Below are 19,753 nucleotides of genomic sequence, written 5' to 3'. Positions count from 1 at the left end.
ACTGGTTTTCAACTGTTTTTCATATGATATCCTATAAATGATAACCTTATGATTAGTACTGTGCAGTTGAGGTTGCATTTCCAAAAGCCGCAAAGCAAGGACCACAAAAGAGAGGAGTTTTCATGACTGCTCAAATTGGTGTTAAGGAGGATCTGGATGGATTATATTGCTTCTGATACTGTGGTAAAGTTGATCATAGTTCATTAGCAATGAATGAATGAATTCTGCAACATAAGTAAGGATTCCGTTTTTTACTTTGCTTGATTGATAATCCACTACAAATTTACTAATATATCTCTTGATTCAGTCAAATAAACAAATTGCAAGTGAATCCGGTAAGGCACAAATCAGTATCTGTCTTTTCACCCAAAAGACATTGCATTCCTCAAAAGCATTCTATACGTTCTTTAACAGAACTACAGAAAATTAAATAGTAGCTGAGGTACCAAACATTTTTAAATTTTATTTTCCTGCTTGATTTCATCACAGTTCCTTTGTAAGTGGGATTATCCACAGCTTAAATGGCTCCATTGGGTTCACATTATTAGAACACTATTAGTCAAATGTGTCAGGAATAAGAGAAACTGAACTTGTTTCAAAAGTTCTCTTGCTCTGCTTTGCTTTCTGCTGCTGTAGCAATGGGAAGACTGCAAAGTGATCATCAGATAGTAATTTCAGGAGTAGCAATGTATTCCTTTTTGTACAGAGAAATGATGGTTTACTGGTTGTGTCTTGAATGACATTTTATTACTGATTAGGTGGTGCTACACAGAGGATTTCTTCCACATGAAGAATTTAAGACAGTGTAATTGCTTTTGTGCATGCTTCCAGGGACTATTCAATTTCACTTTTATGTTTTCCTTTGGAGCAATTATCCAAATGTTAATAGCTTTTGCTGCTGTACTTAGTTTATTAGATTCTCCTGTCCAAACACCTACATAACCTAGCAAAGAGCAGAACAAGAACAAAGCATCTGCTTTTCTCTTTTTCCTCTTCTCTTCACATTATGTTAGTGAATTCCTGAAGCTCTTTGTGCTTCATTTAAGAAATGGCTTAAGTTCAACAGAAAACAAATGCAGAGATCAATTACTGAATGTCCTCATCAGACATGAAAAGGCTGGGAGAAAAAAAAAAATATGTAATTTTTCTATTCTTCAAACTGTACAGAGCTACCATTGGTAATTTTTGTTCAATGCTAACTTTTTCACAGTAGCTTCTTGCAAAGCCAGGCACTGATCATTAGCAACTGATCAGATCCATGAATCAAAACACCGTAAGAGTGCTATGTCTCATCATATCCAAAGCATGAATGAAGATCCTAACTAGAATGCGTGAGATAAGCAAGCCCAAGCAATATTAGAACATAAAGTTGGGAAGAACTTATTTTAAGGATTATTACGGGGCTAAATCAGATCTATTCATAGAAAAGAACACGACAGAAAAAACTGCCTTGACCAACTGATAGAAAATGCTTTCCAATAGTAGCCAAGTTTATCTGCCTTAAATATCGCTATGACCAAAGCTTCCTATAAAACTGAATGGTCACACACAACTTCTTAAATAAATACAAAAGATTAACTCTTTTTTTCCTCCTCCAAACAGTGACTTTGGAAAAATAAAAAACAATGTGGAAAACAGAATAAGTAAATAAATACTATACTTGCCATTAGGACAGATTTGCACTGACGCAGATGGAACAAAGAAATGACATCTACAGAATTCATAGAGCACAACTGGATTTATAATTGCTTTTGCTGTAATACCACTTGAACTAAAGCAGAATTTAGAAAATGCACTGCTTTGATAAAATATTTCAGAAATACATTTTCATTTCAAGATACATTTCAAGATACAAGAAAAATGTCCCAACCACAGGAATGGGTCAACAGGTGAAACAGCTGGAAAAATATTGAGACCTTCACTTATCTGCTTCTCCCCACATAGATACCCAAGGGATAACTGAACAACCTTCCTCTTTGCTTTTCTCAGCTGTCCTTAATCTCTCTTCTACCTCCTGTTTTCTATTGTTTTAAAGCTGCCTAACATGGTAGTTTCCATCCAATTAAAGGATTTAAAAAGTGAAAAGATGTGATTTTTCAGCAGTCCTTTGCACTTTTTCCTCTTCAACTCATGTAAATGAGTATATTTAAAAGCTGTTTTCCACAGATACACTGTGCTGCAAGAGTGGTCTTGGTACATACCTTCATTACTCTATTCATCACTAATAGATTACTACACCAAAAATTCCGTCTTTACATGCAGCTTCCTATTTACCAAAATACATAATCTTTACATATAATGCATATGTGCTCTGTTATCCATACCTGAAGCTGATGCAAATACCTAGAAATGTTTTTATGCCCATTAGTAATGGAGAAAAACCCAAATACATTCTGCTTTGATGAAAACAGCATTATCTTTAAGTCCTACTCTACAGGAATATGATCTGCAAAATCAGACCATGATGTTCAGCAACTGATACACCAGATCAGTATTTGTGATCAAGTAGACATTTCCTTTTGTACGTACATTAGTAAAACAATCCTGAGGCAACTACAGCTGTAATTTTCATGGAAAAACAATTTAGGAAAAAAATATGATTCTACTTCTATTTCAATGTAATCTTAACAGTGCAGAAATAAGAAAAGTCAGAATCATGAGACTTAGATCTTCTTCAATCAAGCAACAAAAACAACTATCACGCAATGCACTTTAATTTAAAGATGTGTCATAGAAACTGGGTCAAAAAGCAAAATTTGCATGGTATCATTACCCACCGTAGTTTCTGGTTATACTGCTTGACTTTCTCTAGCGATGCTGCATTAATCTGAGCTTGAAACTCTTCTACTGAAACACTGTCTCTGTAATAATATCCTTCCATGCTCTCCAATGCTATAAAAAGAGAATACAGAATGGAGGAGAGAAAAATCAGTATTAAATATTTAATATTCACCTTTGTAGCTTTGTTCACAGACTGGTGAATTACTTTCTGACCTTGGAGTTGTGACTCCTGTGGATTGCTGAGCTGTTTCTTATGTCATCAAATTCATACAGATCTCTTTAAGATTTCATTTACAAGAAAAATTATATTGCTGTCCCTGCTGTAGAAAATACATTTTTGTTGCTCTAATTGAAGTACCACTAACCCTGAATGCAAAACCATACTTTTAATTTCTGATATATACTGGAAAAGCAGTAAAATGAACAGGGGTAGAAGAAAAGGATAAAAGTACCAGCTACTTTCACAAAGGGAGACCTAACTTTGTGGAAGCCTCATCTGGGGAGATGCGGAGTTCTTGAACCTGTAGATATTTACACTGATAATCTGAAAGCCTTCTACTGGAACAAGTAAAACAAATTTCTTTGGATTTCTGAAAATGTCATATAAGCTATATAAGCTCGTTTTTAGGTATCGGGTACATCTCTATGTTCAAATACTTCATTCATCTCTGCTGTATTCATCTTACAAAAGCAAGGTCAAATATTGCTACAAGAATTCAGGAACTAAATAAAGACTTCCAGTAAAAGACACTGTCCTCATATCATCATTAAAAAAAAAAAAAAAATCAGAAGGAAGAAAAAAAAAGTAACAACCTTCCCATTTTGGCACATTCTTCCAAAAGCAATAACTTCCAAAAGCAAAACCCAAAAAAAAAAAAAGGAAATGAATGAAAAAAAAAAAACAACCTTCCAATCCTAAAATTTAAATACTCAGGAATGCTCACCCTTTTCTTTGACTAAGCTACATTAAATGTTCAAGTGTTTGAAACATCTCAAGCAAATATGGTCCAGAAAAATCAAGATCTTTACTTAATGAAAATTTGTTAAGAGATTAACCTCCTTATAACATAAAACACAGGCTCTTGGCAAAACAGGTTTTTTAGGGAGGAGCATTAAAGATTTCACAATTAAGAACATTGCTACTTTAGTAATCCATACACAGTAAAGGAATTCATCACCCTATCAGAAAATGCATCCAAAGCAGAGTTCTGATGAAAACATGCTGCAGTCTTTACAGCTTCAGCTGTACACAGAATATTAATTCTGTATTAAGCAGTAATTGTACTGCTTAATATGACCAGTTAATGAATAATTCATTCAGTGTGAAAGAATATGCAAATTGCACTCCCCTTTGGTGCTTTCAAAGTTTTTAGTTCTGTTTCTGCACAAAAATATTAAATTTCAGCATTTAGGTTTGCCTCTTATTTGGTGTTAGATCACACCAGAAAGCCCATACAGAAATATCCACAGAACTCCATTTCTACTATGAGGTTACTACAAACATAGAGCTGATTATTTGTACTTGTTTCACTGGCATAAAGTTGGTTTTATCCTAGTTGTATCACTCACCAGGAAATTCAGTCACCTGTGAGGACTGATTGGGGCACACAGTTCTGTATCTACAAGCACTGTGGGGGTCATTCTCATGGTCGATAGCAGAGAATCCAATACTGTGTGCTTTGGCTCCCTTCTTCATTTGTAGAATTTAATATATTTCTACCTTGTATATTGAAAAGTTCTTTTGTAAGACCAGATTTCCTTACAAACTGAAACATATCTTCCATGGTACTCTTCTGTCGATATTAGGATATTACAACCTGGACGTATAGACAACTTAATGGGAAATAAATGGAGTGGGGAGGGTGAGGGGGAGCTTAAAGAGTATTAGCTATTGGAACATGGTCTACATCTAGAGGCTCATTACAAGTAGATTACTACAGAGATCTACATAGTTCAAGATCCAACCCAGAGGAGGTGATGCTTCCTGCCAAGTTTGCAGCTGCAACCAAACAGCAGAAATCAATGTATACATTTATGCACAGGGCCACCTAGAGTGGGACCTAGACAAGCTAGAGGATTTGGGCAGCAGGAACAATGTGAAGCTGAAAAGCCAAATGTCAAGTCCTGCTCCTGGGAAGATGGAGCTTGGGGAACAACTCTGCTGAGAAGAATCTGTGAGGCACATTAGTTTGCAAACTCCACATAAGCCCTGGACAAAAAAAAGAAAGCCAACTATGTCCTAAATGGTGCTAACAGAAGCATAGCTAGACTGGCAGAAATGCTTATCCTTACTTTCTTTAGCATTCATTAGATTGCATCTTGAAGTTGTGTCCTTTTTTTGTCCCCGTGGTACAAGAAAGCTGTTGATCAACTCTAAAGTTTAGTAGAGGGCCACCAAGATGGTCATAGCCTGAAGTTTCATGAAGAGAGGATAGGGAACTCGATGGCTTCTGGGGGCATCTACTAGCCACGTGCCATTAGTTAATAGATGGTCAAGAAGATGACAGAGCCAAGCTCTTTACAGTGACACAAGGTGGCAGTAAAAGAGGCAACAGATAAGAACAGGGAAAAGATAGGTTGCAACTGGATATAAAGAAAACACTTTCTCACAATAAAAGCAGTCAAACAAAGGAACAGGCCATCCAAAAGCTTGCTTGGTTTCTTTTCACACTTACTGTTCTTGCTCAAGATCCTACTTGAAAAATCTCTGAGCAATCTGGACTGATCTCATAGCTGACTACTACAAACAGATCCTCCAGGACTTCATGACCTCATGAGGTCCCTTCCAATCCGAATTGTTCTATTCTTCTACGAAAAACTAAAACATAAAGAAGCACCTACATAATTGTAAGTCCAACAAGCAATTTTAAATTGAATTTTAAAGATTGAATATTGAAGTTAAATATAATTGCTGAAATCACAATTCTAATATATGAAATAGATAAGACTGAATGCCAAGAGCAGTATCTCAACATTCTTAAACCTCAATACTGCTAATGAAGATTTTTTGAATGTATAAACTTAAGCATATGTTCTTAAGCTTAAGCAATTGTTCTAACAAGAGGAAGGATACATAATCAAAACTCAATAAATGTTCTAAAACTATAAAAAAAAAGTTGACAATCCTAATCCTGCAAATATAGAGAAATGTCTAAATTTAGAAATGGAGCTACATAACACAGATAAAACAATACTGATATGTTCTGAGTTGTTCCTTTGAAAAGCTATTGCATAAGCATGATTTTCCGAATGTTCAATTGAAAGCATTATAAACCACTGTATTTTCAGACAGGAAATAGCTTAGCTGTTTTAAGGATGGAAAGAAAGAAGTAACTTCACAAAGGAACTCACAGAAGATTTCTACATTCCTATCTAATGAATTTCAATTAAAGATGGGGATCTACTGAATTAGTTTGATGGCAGCTCATTCAAATCTCACAGGAGAAAGGTAAAAAACACAATCTCAGTACACTCATTAATGAGAGGAAAAAAAGAGTTATTTAAAAACTGTTATGTAATTTCTTATCCAGGACTTCTTATTCTTGGAGTCTAATAGACTATTTTGAAGGAGAACTCTTGGAAATTAAAGAAATTTGGTACGATAAAGATAGGAGAAAACTTCTAATGAAAATTAATAAAGAGATGTGATATTTCAATGAATCTTTGCCCTTTCTTTTCTGCTCATTACAAAGACACTATTATAAAGTTTGAAAATATTTGGGGCCTCTGAAATGAAAAGGGAAAAATTTCTGCAAAATAAATTCTGCAGCACATTGAATCCTTGCCCGCCTTCTCTGAATCTAAATGAACAGGTATTTCTAAGATTTCATCTGAACGAAGGCAATTTCCATTCTCTTTCATGTGCTTTTTTGTCTGCTCTACTGAAATGTGTCTGAAGCTCATTGTTCTCCTTTCCCCATTTGACTGAACTCAATCTATTCAAAGAAATCCACTGAAGCCTATCCTCTTTAGTTTATTTAAAAATCAGACTCCAGGGATCTTATTTAAGAAAAACAATGTTTTATATACTATCATGTTTTTAAATTCTGCTACTCTCTTCACGTATCTTATTGTTCACTATTTCCTTTTACATGCTTCTCATCAGAAACCAAACCCTTCATGAAAACCTCATTTGTGTATCTGACTTCTGCCTGTTCTACACAGACCCTGGAAGCCTTTCTCAAGGTACAGTGCACTGTCAGCTCAAGGCAATCAGCACCTTGCATTTACCATTTCACTGAATCAAATTCCGTGCTCCTGATGACTGTAATGACACTGCAGCTAATGCAGGCTGCCTGCAATTTATGAACAGCATGAGCATCAGTGCCTCCATTCATCATTTCAGTAATGTCTGCAGTGTCATAAATACAAAAGCCTGAAAAGGTTATTTAAGTCTTCATAACATTTTAAAGAGAGAAAATTCTCAGAGGATAACAATAGTCTTCATATATGAAGTAATATGAAAAGCCTACTATAATATTTCGAATGCAAAACACTTAACAGCAAGTTTCACAAAGAACAAAACAACACTGATGAAAGAGCATTCATTTTTGGTGTTGGAATAATATTACAGTTATAAAATTAGAAACGCATATCCATACATTTATTTTTTATCACAAATCTCAGCAGTTCTTAAATTCACATTTTTATTCTAAGCTTTCAACAAATGCTCAAATTAAACAACACATTTATACATTAAAAGAACTATGCACTTACAGTTACCAAAGATTTAAGTCATGGTAAATAGGGTTTTAAAGAGACTTAAGTATCATTTGTAAGAATCGGAAAAAAAAAACAAAACAAGTTACCTTGTGAAAAAAGTACCGGGTGGATTTTAAATCCCCCTCCATTCTTCAGTCTTTGAGGAAGCTGTTCAAAATGGTAACTATCAAGGTAGAAGTAAACCTTCAGAGTTTGCCGGCTTCCTTCTGCTTGGTATGTGATTGGGACATCTGAAAATATCGCCAGCATTAGTGCTTCATTAAAACAATCACACATCCTTTTCCAGTAACTTCTGCACCCCAAATTCACATGGTTAGATTAAAATCACTACAAACAAAATGAGTACGTGCAGTATTTTACATTGTATTTAATGCTGCTCTGGTCACTTTCGGCCCATCCATTTTCTAGATTTTTGTAAAAACAGCATAAATCCACCTTTGCCCTGCTACCAATGGCAGCAAAAAAACTAAGCAAATACAGATGCCAGCAGTCTACGTTGAATTCTCTGAAAATCAAAAGAAATGTGTATGTACAGCACATGGTTTGAAACCACTAGAAGGATGGTTTGAGTGGCTTTGGCCATATTTCATACATATTGATATTTTTCACTATTTTCAGTAATAAAATGCACTTTTATTGATCATATAGAATCATAGAAGAAAAAAAAATTGTCATTGAAAGTTCCTTTTTTTCTGAAACCACAGTAAAGATGACCATGGTGGCAACACTAAAGCTAAAAGGAAATACAGTTTGTTACACTCCTAGAGCACGTGTACTTTGTGTTCCCCTCTATTTTAGCATAGAGACTTCAGTCAAAAGACATAGAAAAAGGTTATCCGGAGTACTCAGCATCAATTTACCAAGGGGAAAATCATGCTTGATCAATCTAGTAGCCTTCTATGATGTTATGACTGGCTGGGTAGATAAAGGGAGAGCAGTGGATGTTATCTCCCTTGATTTCAGCAAGATTTTTAAACTGTCTCCAATAACATCCTCATAGGTAAGCTTATGAAGTGTGGGATAGATGAGCAGTTAGTGAAGTGAACTGAGAACCGGCTGACTGGTAGAGCTCAGAGGGTTGTGATCAGCGGTGTGGAATCTAACTGGGGGTCTGTAGGATCAGTGCTAGGTCTGGTCCTGTTTAACATATACATCAAAGATCTGGATGAAGGGATAGAGTGCACCTGAGCAAGTTTGTTGATGATAGAAAACTGTAAGCACTGGGTGGAAAGGAATCTTATGAGATTTCAACAGTGCCAAGCATAGAGTCCTACACCCAGGAAGGAATAGCTGCATGCATCAGTACAGGTGAGAGGCTGATCTGCTGGAAAGGAACTCTGTAGAGAAAGACCTGGGAGTCCTGGTGGACAACAGCTTGGCTATAAGCCAGCAGTATGCTCTTGTGGCCAAGAAGGCCAATGGAATCCTGGGGTACATTAAAAAGAGCACAGCCAGCAGGTTGAGGGAGGTGATCCCGCCCCTCTACTCTGCCCTGGTGAGGCCACATCTGGAGTACTGTGTCCAGTTCTTTGGTCCTCAATTCACAAAGGACAGGGAACTTCTACCAAGAGACCAGTGGAGGGCAACAAAGTTGATGAGGGGCCTGGAACATCTCCCTTCTGAGGAAAGACAGAGAGACCTGGGACTGTTTTGCCTGGAGAAGAGACAACTAGGACGGCATCTTATCAACACTTATTACTATCTAATGGGTGGGTGTCAAGTGGATGGGGTCATGTTATCTTCAGTGGAATGCAGCAACAAGGAGCAATGGGCACAAACTGGAAAACAGGAAATTCCATCTGAATAGGAAGAACTTCTTTACTTTCAGGGTGACAAAGACACTGCAATAGGACGCCCAGAGTGATTGCAGAGTCTTCTCTGGAGGTATGGAAAACCCATCTGGATGCTTTCCTGTGTGATCTGTTGTGGGGAACCTGCTTCAGCAGAGGGGTGGACTAGATCTTTTGAGGTACCTTCCAACCCCTACAATTCAGTAACTCTGTGAACAGTTTATGGTTAACTCCCCATCAGAAAGCCCTCTTAAAACTCGTCACTCAGCTTGGCAAGGCTTTGTTTAAAAAAAATAAAAAAAAATAAAATAAATCTCTGATCAGGACCCTTACTTGATTTACAGAAAAGTAAAAATGGTCTTATATTGGCCAGTTCCTACCTGGCTACCAGAGTTGCAACTCATGGGTATGGGTGAAAATTTTTTAGGAAATTTTCTGAGCACAGGAACCTCTCACTAGTTTTGTGGAGGACTTTTGTTTCTTCTGGTTTTGTTTATTGCAGAAGTTCTCTTATGTGTGGTCTCAATCCAGCAAGGGAATTGTTTCAGAAAAGTTTGAAGTTAGGCAGACATGCTTTCCTCCCTTCCCAGGGGAGTTTGTTGTTTTGTTGTGTTTTTTTTTTTTTTTAACTTCACTACAGAATTCACTGCAGAAAAATCTCAACTTAGTGAAAAGAATGAAGGAGTGGTTGAAAATGAATGAAGGGTATAATAAAACCAGCAGTCTGTGAAGACAGTTCCTTCTTACTAGTTGGGCGAGTACTAGAAGGAAGAGTTCATGTCTCTGACTGTCTCCATCACCAAGTCTCAGAGGAAGTTTCTTCTAAGATTTAATGCTACCCTGACAGCATTTGCTGTCTCTTAGGGAACTCTTTCTTTTGAGATCCACTTCGTCTATCAGAGGAGCTGAATAACATTAAAATGAAATGCTTTTAATGCTTCTCCATCTTATCTTAGTTGCATTTGCTTATTAAGGCCTTCAAGCTTCTTTTAAATACAACTCCTGAAAAACAGTGTTTTTTTTTTTATTTTACAGGGACTTTCCTTATGTGGTCACATAATCCCAGTGGAAATTTCAATTAAACAGACACTTCCTCCCTTCAGGTTACTGATATTACCATTTAATGATTCTCCGTCAGGACTGATGTTAGCTGCATTTCAGGAATTCTTGGACTATTAGGAGAGCTAATTGTCTATAACCCCAAGTTATACAACAGTTTCTGTGGGAGGGAATGTTCTAGGAGATAAAAAATATTAGAAATGAACAGCAATATCCAGATATTAATTATAATTACTCACTTGCAACTAGTGGTTCTGGCTCTGACTGTCTGAAGTAAAATGTAACTTTTTCCAAGTCAAACAGTGCAACCAGTGTATCCTCCAGCATGGCTTGTTCATCAGCCTAAAAATGCAAAATAAAGAATGAAATGGTCATTTTGGACAGATGCTTTCTCTTCTAGAAATAGCATGAGAGCAACAGATAAGAATGTAAGAAAAGCTACAGAATGTTGCACAACATTTTATTGATGCAGTGCATAAAGTAATTAACTCCTAGATAATGTAAACATAGCTGCTTCTACTGGCACTTTCCCTTTCATTACTAGTCCATAATTAATAAAATAACATTATCATTTCACAATAGTAAATAATAGGCAATTTACGGATACCATTATTGCCTAGGGCATTTAATCAAGCAATATAATAATTATTCTTCATGTAAGACTTCAACATCTTGTCCTTGATACAAAGCCTATCTTGTAAATCAATACAGAGCAAATCTGACGAGCAAATTCCATTTTTTTAGTAATCTGCTTTTAAAAATGCCATTACTTCAGTATTTCATTTATGAAAACTAGACAACGGTTCGTTGTCTCCACTCTGGCCACCAGTAATTAAACCAATAGCTCAGAATAAGTACAGCTCAGTGATTTGCCTACAAAAACCTGCAAATCAAGTAAACAGGTATATCAGCATTGTGATTTGCACAACACTGAAATATCCAGCCTCATTTACCAAAAAGTTTTAGGAAATAAATTACTAAGTTCTTAGAACAGCTTATTGTATCTTTAAAAATAGAAATAGTCACCTGCAAGGATGGCTATCTTGAGCTAAAGATGCAGAACAATTATAGCAGAAATCAATAATCACTTAAAGTAACCCTCTCATAGCACATTAAGCTACCTAGAGCTAAATATAAATCAGAGGAGTTAAATTAGATGCCAAAAAGAACAGAAACAGTAAGAAGACGAAGAATAATCAACTAGCTGCCTGAAAAAACAACAAACTATAGCTTGCTGAATTGTCGAAAGGAAAAAATATATATATTTCCCCTTGTATTTATGAAAAAGCATCACTGCTTGAAATATTTTGTTTCTTGGTTCAATTTATGAAGTCTCTGTGGAGAAAGCAAGGTTTTATCAGCGTAGTAGTCCAAAAACCACTCAGTGACTTGGGAAATCTCTGCACAACTGTTCATTCTTTACTGAACTCTGGCCATAACGAGTGTAATTTCCTTCAAATACCATTGTTTAAAACAACATGGATCATTTGTAAGCAAAACGGTCCTGAGAAAGTATTGAAAATGTTGCCTGCAGTTTTCCCTTAGTTAAGAAGAGTCATAACTGAAATTCAGAATTTCTGTGCAAACACATATACACAAGAGATTAAATGTAGGTTTGGGTTTTGGTGCTGTTTTTGTTCTTAAATCAACAATGGATATTGCTGGTATGAGACTACATTTAAATAGCTAAGTAGCATGACTTTTAATTACAAAATAAGTCTCTACAATCTTGAAAGGAAAAACAGAAGTATTCAGGGATACAAAGAAAAAGGAATTTACTGATGACACAACTAAGCACGTAGGAAGTCATAAGCATTAGATGAATTTACTCTTGTACAATGACGACACAAGCACCAGGACAGTCTGATGCTGAATAGTGCTAAAAAGCATCCAAGAGAAGACAGGAGCTTTCTTCACATACTTCTCATGTAGAGAACAGCCCTCCTGTTTCTAATAGGCAGTGATTTAGCTGTTTTTAAGCCAGAATAACTCATCCTAACACCCTGGCCCATATAAGAACATGCATGTTGCTTGACTGCCTGTGAGACTGGCACTTACACTAGCTAAAATCAGTGCTCTTCAACAATACTATAGACTTCACGATTGTAATTTAGAAATATCTTTATTTTTATACAAGGGCTGTTCTGACTGCATTTTATTACTTCGTCCTACAGCATCAGAGGTGGATGTTGTTGGTGTATGGCAGTAGAGGCTGAACCTTCCCACCAATATTCCATACATGCTGTTGCCGTGTGAGGGGCAGTCTGATAAAAGGGCATCTGATATGGAAGTGCATAGGAAGCAAAAGAATTCCTCCATACAGAGAAAAAAAGGCACCCATTGATATCCTTTTACTTTATCTGAACACTTATGTTACACTCCAGTAACGGGGGATGTGAGCACAGTGAGGGGGGTTGGTGCGTTTCATAGTGGCAACAGCTGATCACCTCTGCTGGTGCAGATTTTACAAGTGTGGCATGCAGGCTCTCCTTCATTGCTAGTAAAAATGCATAGCTAATGGGGACTGGGATGAAAAAGAGGGCTTTGTAGCTGTTATTGTGCTCTTGTATCTGTTACAGTGTTCATGGAAATAGATAGGAGGCACTACTTTTGGAGCAACCTAAGTAAAACTCCTCTGTTTCGAAAGGACATCTCATTAGTAATTTGATGATGAGACAGAGAAGGAAAAATAACTTTTGATATTAGGAACATTGTCATTTTTGTGGACTTCCATACAGTAAGATGTACAAATCTGATATTGGCTTGTGAAGTTTGATCCCATATCCACTGTTGGTCAATTAAATGAAATATTGATAGTCACATTATTAACAGATCTTAAAGCTTAACAGAAAGACTAAACTCTAGCACAAGAAAACCACATGACAACTATAAAAAAGCAGTTGATTTTATGGAGCTAAACAAGAGTTTGAGAATACTGACACAGACCAGATTCTGCAAACTGCTTTAGAGCTCTTCAGGTTAGCAGGAAGAAGTCTAGTGTGAGAGGTAGCTTGAACAGCTGAAGCAGCACTTTGTTTAGCTGGGGATTACAGGACTGTAAAGCTATGTCCTTTTTAAAATTGTGTTGTCAGCCATAGCTCTTTGCCAAGCTTGTGAAGAAATAGCAGACTTTCAATTATCCCAAGAGGCTATGAGAATCTGCCCTGTGCCAGGGGCAACACAGACTAGCATACCTAGTCATTCAAAGGTATCCAAACAGGTATTTCTTTTCTGTTGCATTGCAATTTATTGCAAACTCAAATTCTGATTATCACTTAATATTGTATTCAGTGCTCAGGAACATGATGACAGCAGTGGGGAATCGTGGGTACATTCAATATCTTCTAAATTAAAACCAACGTAATACTGTCTTTATGAATAACATATTTCCCATATCACAAACATTTCCCATATCTGCAATTATCTAAATCACAAGCTTCCCAAATAGCACCTAATTAAGTGACAAGCTAAGCACAAAGGATACAGAAAAACACATTTATAACAAAGAGTGTTTAATCATGCTCCTGGCTTGGAGAACAAACATCAGCTGTTTGCAAGTACTTTCTGTGAGGGTTCTTACCAGGTTAGGTGACAGCAGTGACTGGAAATGAAGGAGAACACCCGCACTAGCTATCTGTTCCAACCACCTTCTGCTGGCCTCCAGCGTCTCCATTTCATATTCTTTGTTGTTGTCAAACATCTGATTTAAGGCCACCATAAGTTGCTCAGAAAAAGCACAGACAGTGGCCACGAGACTCTGACAGAAGACCATGTCTCGCCTCAGTTGTATCTCGCTGTCTGTGATGGATAAAAGCCAAAATAGGAAAAGCAAAGCAGAGATGGAGCAGAAGATTAATTAACAGTAAAGTAACTGGAACGGATCTTTTTATTTAAAATAACTTGGTTTTTAGCCCAAGATAATGACAACTTTACAGCCTAATGTTATTCAAGTAAGTAGTACTTCATGACCAGAACTATCGTTTTCCACTTCAAATTTCCATGTATTTCCATCAATTTCAGGCACTTTAAATGTTAGAAGGTGATGGATGTGAGTCACATCTTTTTGCTGCTGTGGGAAAACCAGGAGGACACAAAAACATTTACTTGATACAGGAAAGTAAAAACAGAAGTTCTTAACATGACTTGGTCATCTCATCAACTTTACAGTGTCCAGCTGTGTAGGGCAGATGAAGACTGTCTGCTATCATTTGCAAACAAGGGGTACAGAAGTGTTGCTAGCAGGACACAATCACAGAATCACAATTGTAGGGGTTGGAAGGGACCTCTAGAGATCATCGAGACCAACCCCCCTGCCAAAGCAGGTTCCCTACACCAAAATCATATGAATATGAAATCTATAAAGGAAGCACAAAGCAGCATCACATATTCAGGAAGCAGTACAGATTTATGCAGTCAAGAAAGTCCAAGACACATCCCCAGGTACAAGTCTATAGAATCCTTAGCAGCAGATTTAAAATCGGGTCTAGCTAATCTATCAATTTATTCTGGAGGGCACAGACATCAGGTTAGCTAGAGCTGAAGACAGTTAGAAAAGGAAACATGTTCTCAAATAAAACACAAAATCCTGTTGTTAAATATTCAGTACTTCCTCCTCATTCCAATTCCTTAAAATCTTTAAGTATTTTCATCATTATAAGCTGTTAGGCAAACGTCAATCACAGAAGGTACAGTTAGACTTAGTGTTTCTCATAGTAAGAGGGGAAGATTGGATGACAGAGGTCTTTTCAAAGCCTAAAATCTTTCTCCACAATTTAGGTTCCTCTGACTCTAAGAGATTTATCTCTTCTTCCACATTTCTTTGGGGCTGGCAATTTAATTGCATAAGTCACAAAATTAATTTTGACCTTATAAGTACACTTTTCTTGGACTCCATGCATTTCTGAAAGTTATTCTGTCCCTTTTCCTACCTACCTTTCAATTTCAATTATTAAAATATAACTCCATTATCAGTCTCTCAAGTTGTGCAGAATCCAGTGCAAACAGACTTTTCACCTTTAAAAACACCACTCTCGTCCAGCTTCAGAAATCCCACTGGCTTCTACATGATCTAAATCTTTCCAATGTCATTGCAGTGCTTAGGGATTTGGGGCCAAAACACATTCTCTAACCTTGCCTTGCTCAGCGCTATTGCTATTTATCTAACAGCAGTTGATTTTCAGGGCCTTCCCTCCACACTGCCAGCTTCTGAAGCAGCCCTCTTGTTTCTCTGACACCTCATTTTGAAATCTGATCTAATACTACTTGAATATCAGATTCTGCATACAAGAGGACTTCAGGATTTTTTTTCACAAAAAAAGATACAAAATAAATTGCAGAATTTATCACCTTAAGTAATCACGTAAATAGGAAAAACAACTTATAGGGGGGAAAAAAAAATAGTAACAAGCCCAGGGTATTTTTCAGGTCACTTCTTATTTTAACTGATCTAAAAAATTATTTTAAACTCTTATAAAATTTGGAAGAAATATGAAAAAGAAATATTATACTCTCCCTTATAAAATCTAATGTCATGAAATAACAACACATTCACATGATGTTGATGTTACAACAATCAGCTTCTACAGTGATCTACATCTGCTTCTTAGTTGCTTATGCATCTACAAATCACACACAGAACCTTCTGTCATAAGTATTATTTTCTAAGCACTAATTTAGTTCATGTATTTTTGCAGACAAATATACACACTGTGCATTTAAAGCTGTATGAGCTGAAGTTAAAGTAAATCATAGAACTCTGAGATACCTTCGAGAAAGCACGGATATTAAAAAAAACACAACTGAACAACTATTCTGCACTCCATTATGTTGTCTCAGGTACACAGTATGAGAACAATAAAAGGAAAGGCACAGGTTACAATAGCAAGGCAAGTCTGGAAATAGTTGGGAATGAAGTGAAAAAAAAAAGAATGGTAAAAAGGGAAGAGCACAAAAGAAGAAAAACAGCAGAAGTACTTTGCACAAGCTTAGTAATTTGACAGCTATTTCACCTGCCAATATTCAAACTGTATAGCCAGAGAATGTGTTCTGCTTAAACACTGAAAGTGCAGTGTTTGATAGAATGATCTTTGGAATTGTATCCTTCAGGAATCTTCACGGTAAACACGGGAGTAATGCTGTTTACTATCAGGTTATATTTGATATTCTACCCCTTTCTCTACTCTGACAAAACAAACAAACAAATATAAATTTCAATGTCACTTCCCAAAATAAGCAAAATTACCTGTATACTCCAGAAGTGCCAAGAGTATCCGTGCCTTCACCTCTTAAAGAAAAAAAAGAAAGTATATTGAAGTCATCACAGTTAAAAGGATTTTCCCCAGGATAACTATGCATTTGAAGTTCTTCCATATAAAAGTAGCTTCCAAGTTCTCGTGTATGCCATCCTATCCTATACCTAAAAAACAGTTTTAAGTTTCAATTTCACTCAGTTTTATATTTGACTTGATAAAACCAATAAGCATCAAAAGCACCAACACTGAGAAAAAAAACACATGAAGAAGCAACTCCTATCTCAAAGTACATATGTACCAGCTGGTCAATGCAAATGCAAATATGAAGAATTTCTGTCTTAATACTTTGAAAGACAAGACCTGTATTCATCAGTTCCCACACTACTCCAGTGTTCCCCCTTGCTCTCTGGTTACATACTTCAATGTGAGGATAATGTGACATTTTCATCTATATCGAAGTATCCAGTAAAATTAGAAATCACATTTTCACTTAATTCTCAGTCTTCAGCATATTGTTTTCCTTGTAACATTTGGTTTTGCTTAACAATTTATATAGTAAAAGATACAAATTTAACAAATATCATACTGACAAAAACTTTTTATACATCTACTTATACTGTTCTGATAAAAGGAAAAAATCCAGTATATAAAAAGCAAAATATCCCTTTTCTTTCCATTTATTTTTGATTTGTCAAAGTTTTCATGTTGAAGGAAGCGATTCCTCCTATCTACCTGGTACCAGAGTTACCATAACCTCAGAGTGTCAAATTTCCAGCACATCAGTTTTTCTGTAGTAAGTGCCTGTCACTATTTCACATGCTTTCACATCTTGCCAGTCCTTCTTTCACACGCCCAATTTTCTATGCAGTTCTATTTCAAGAATAGGAATACAAACAGTTGTTATATGGTATACATTCATCTCAGGCGATGGAATTGACAGTATGAACAGCACAGTCTGGATTCTGTGTCTGACCGTACCTATTCAAAGCTGGAATCTTCCCTAAAGGTGGTACTTAATATTTGGTGACTATGCTTATAAATACCAAAACCTTTCAAACCTGATCTTCAGCCATACTGTACACACACTAAGAAAGGAACTAACAATGCCTGTCCTTCCAAAATGCCCGCCCACAGAATCTCAATACAAGAATCAACATTAATGATTACTGTTGAAAATTGCCTAGTGAAAAACCTTTGCTTTGCTTTCTGACACTTGAGAAATAATTAGAGAGGCTAATAACTTCGGATCTCAGGCAGCTGAGGTACTCCACTTAACATTTAGCTTAGTAACTGAAAATACAACAAAGGAAATAGTATTTTCTATCTAAAGAATTTAGACACAGTGATGCTATTATTTGCAGCTTGTTTTATATGAGATTTGTTGGATCTCCAAATTCAAAAGCATTTGAGTATCTACAAATAATGATTTCTTGCTTACGGGAAAACTACAGGACGCATCGACTTGCCTTTATCATTGCTAGAAGTCTTCTCCATTTCAAAATATACCCTCAGGCAAGAGAATATTTTTACGTTATTTGTTTAAGTAGAGATTTACCTGGGGTTAGAAGAGTACCTTGGATGTCTGTCAATCGCCTGTTTTTCAATAAATTCCAAATGCTACAGAAGTTTTCAGTCCTTCTTGCTATATGGCATATGCACAGGAATAACTTTCCAGCAATTTCTCTTTAGATCACGTGTTACATAATACAAGAACCTTTCAACATTTTTTCCCCTGTCACACTATTTTGGTTTTTGCTAGAAAAACTTTTCTCTTGAAGGCTAGATTTTAGTTTTATTTTGTTTCTCACATATGAAGATATTTTTGTAGTAACACAGAGATTTGTACTTCATGTTTCATTATTTCATTTGAAATATATTTTTATGCCTTCAATGACTAACAAGCTCCTACACTCCATGTTAAAATTAATGTGACCCTTCTCAAAAGAACAGTATTCCCTGTTCAAACTTAAAATTGATTTGTTAGCAAAAAACTCGCACTTCCTCATCAGGTTGTGTGACTAGCTTTGACTTCCTCTAGAACATCATTTTAAATATGCTACTTTTATTTAACAAGATGAAGAGAGCGAGAGCGAAGGGAAGCATTTATAGAACTTAACTTTGCTCTCCTTACACCTTTCTGTTATGCTTCCAAAAGTTCCCTTTCTTCCCATCCATCAGGCTGATTTTCCTGGTTCCTACTCTAGTCATCCCTCATTTTGTTTTCCTGTACTCTGTGATTTCCATGTCACATATCTCATGTACTTTCAAAATCTTGTACCTACATTATTTGAATTTGTCTTCACCTTCTTTGGTATAACAATTTAGTAGGCCCAGTCACTCTAAATGAGAACTTTCATTTTTCCTTAAGTTACTTACCTCCAGATAAATCCTCCTAGAATATATATGCCATTTAACCACAGGACTCTCACAGGACATGGCAATTCCCATGTGTTTTAAAGTTACTCTGAAGAAAGGTTTACTTTTTTGTTGTTGTTGTTCTAGTATTATTAAAAAGAAAACTAACTGGTCAAAACAATCACTCTCTCATCCTCAAGGCATTCTTATGTTTCCCCATTTCTTCATACATACTAAACAAATTAAATAAAAAGAGTACTAAGATCTAGGTATTAAACAATTCATTTTCATGAGGATCCCGTGTTTCCTTCTGCATTAATTTACTAATCAGTCTAATATAATACAATATCTTCTACAAGGCAACAGAGAAGTAAATATATATATATATCACAATAATCTGTGACATATTTCTGAAAATGAGTTGGTTTCCAGTACAGAGAATGTATTTATTGAAAGTATCCATCTCTGCTTTACTTTAACTCTCATTAGTAATGGTTAAGCATGTTATTTACAACTATTTTTCTCCATGGTTTTCTATCTGTGATTTCCTCTGCTTACTTTCTCTAGAACCTGATATAAGAGACAAATACATCTTTTTGATTATTGAAATATCACTTTACTTAGGAACAAACATGAAGATACTTCAGACAGGTTTGAATATCCCAAGACTTTGTTCAACTTGCTCAAAAGAGGCTTAAGCCCAATCAAGCAGTCAAATATGGCACATACTTTGTTTCTTCTGAAAGAGGGAAAAAGGAAAAAAAAATAAGAGAGGAAAAAAGAAAGTTAATTGTT

The 19,753-nt window shown here is 36.1% G+C and overlaps 1 protein-coding gene across 1 annotated transcript in view; it reads right to left on the bottom strand.

Annotated features, from left to right (window-relative positions):
• Window positions 1-1,605: 1,605 nt before the first annotated feature.
• The window catches only part of LOC100544077 (phosphatidylinositol 3,4,5-trisphosphate-dependent Rac exchanger 2 protein), a 63,387-nt gene continuing 45,239 nt past the window's right edge, over window positions 1,606-19,753 (bottom strand). Inside the window, exons 23-27 of the mRNA XM_010708988.3 lie at window positions 16,594-16,635; window positions 13,933-14,150; window positions 10,592-10,694; window positions 7,590-7,733; window positions 1,606-2,892 (exon numbers count right to left, since the gene is read on the bottom strand). Coding sequence (XP_010707290.1) covers window positions 2,729-2,892; window positions 7,590-7,733; window positions 10,592-10,694; window positions 13,933-14,150; window positions 16,594-16,635 — 671 coding nt within the window. The 3' untranslated portion in view covers window positions 1,606-2,728. The remainder of the gene's footprint in view (window positions 2,893-7,589; window positions 7,734-10,591; window positions 10,695-13,932; window positions 14,151-16,593; window positions 16,636-19,753) is intronic.

Source organism: Meleagris gallopavo, chromosome 3 (genome assembly GCF_000146605.3).
Source record: "Meleagris gallopavo isolate NT-WF06-2002-E0010 breed Aviagen turkey brand Nicholas breeding stock chromosome 3, Turkey_5.1, whole genome shotgun sequence".
Lineage (NCBI taxonomy): Eukaryota > Metazoa > Chordata > Aves > Galliformes > Phasianidae > Meleagris > Meleagris gallopavo.
Note: the sequence above shows the minus strand (reverse complement) of the source record. Positions and strands in the feature narration are given on the sequence as shown.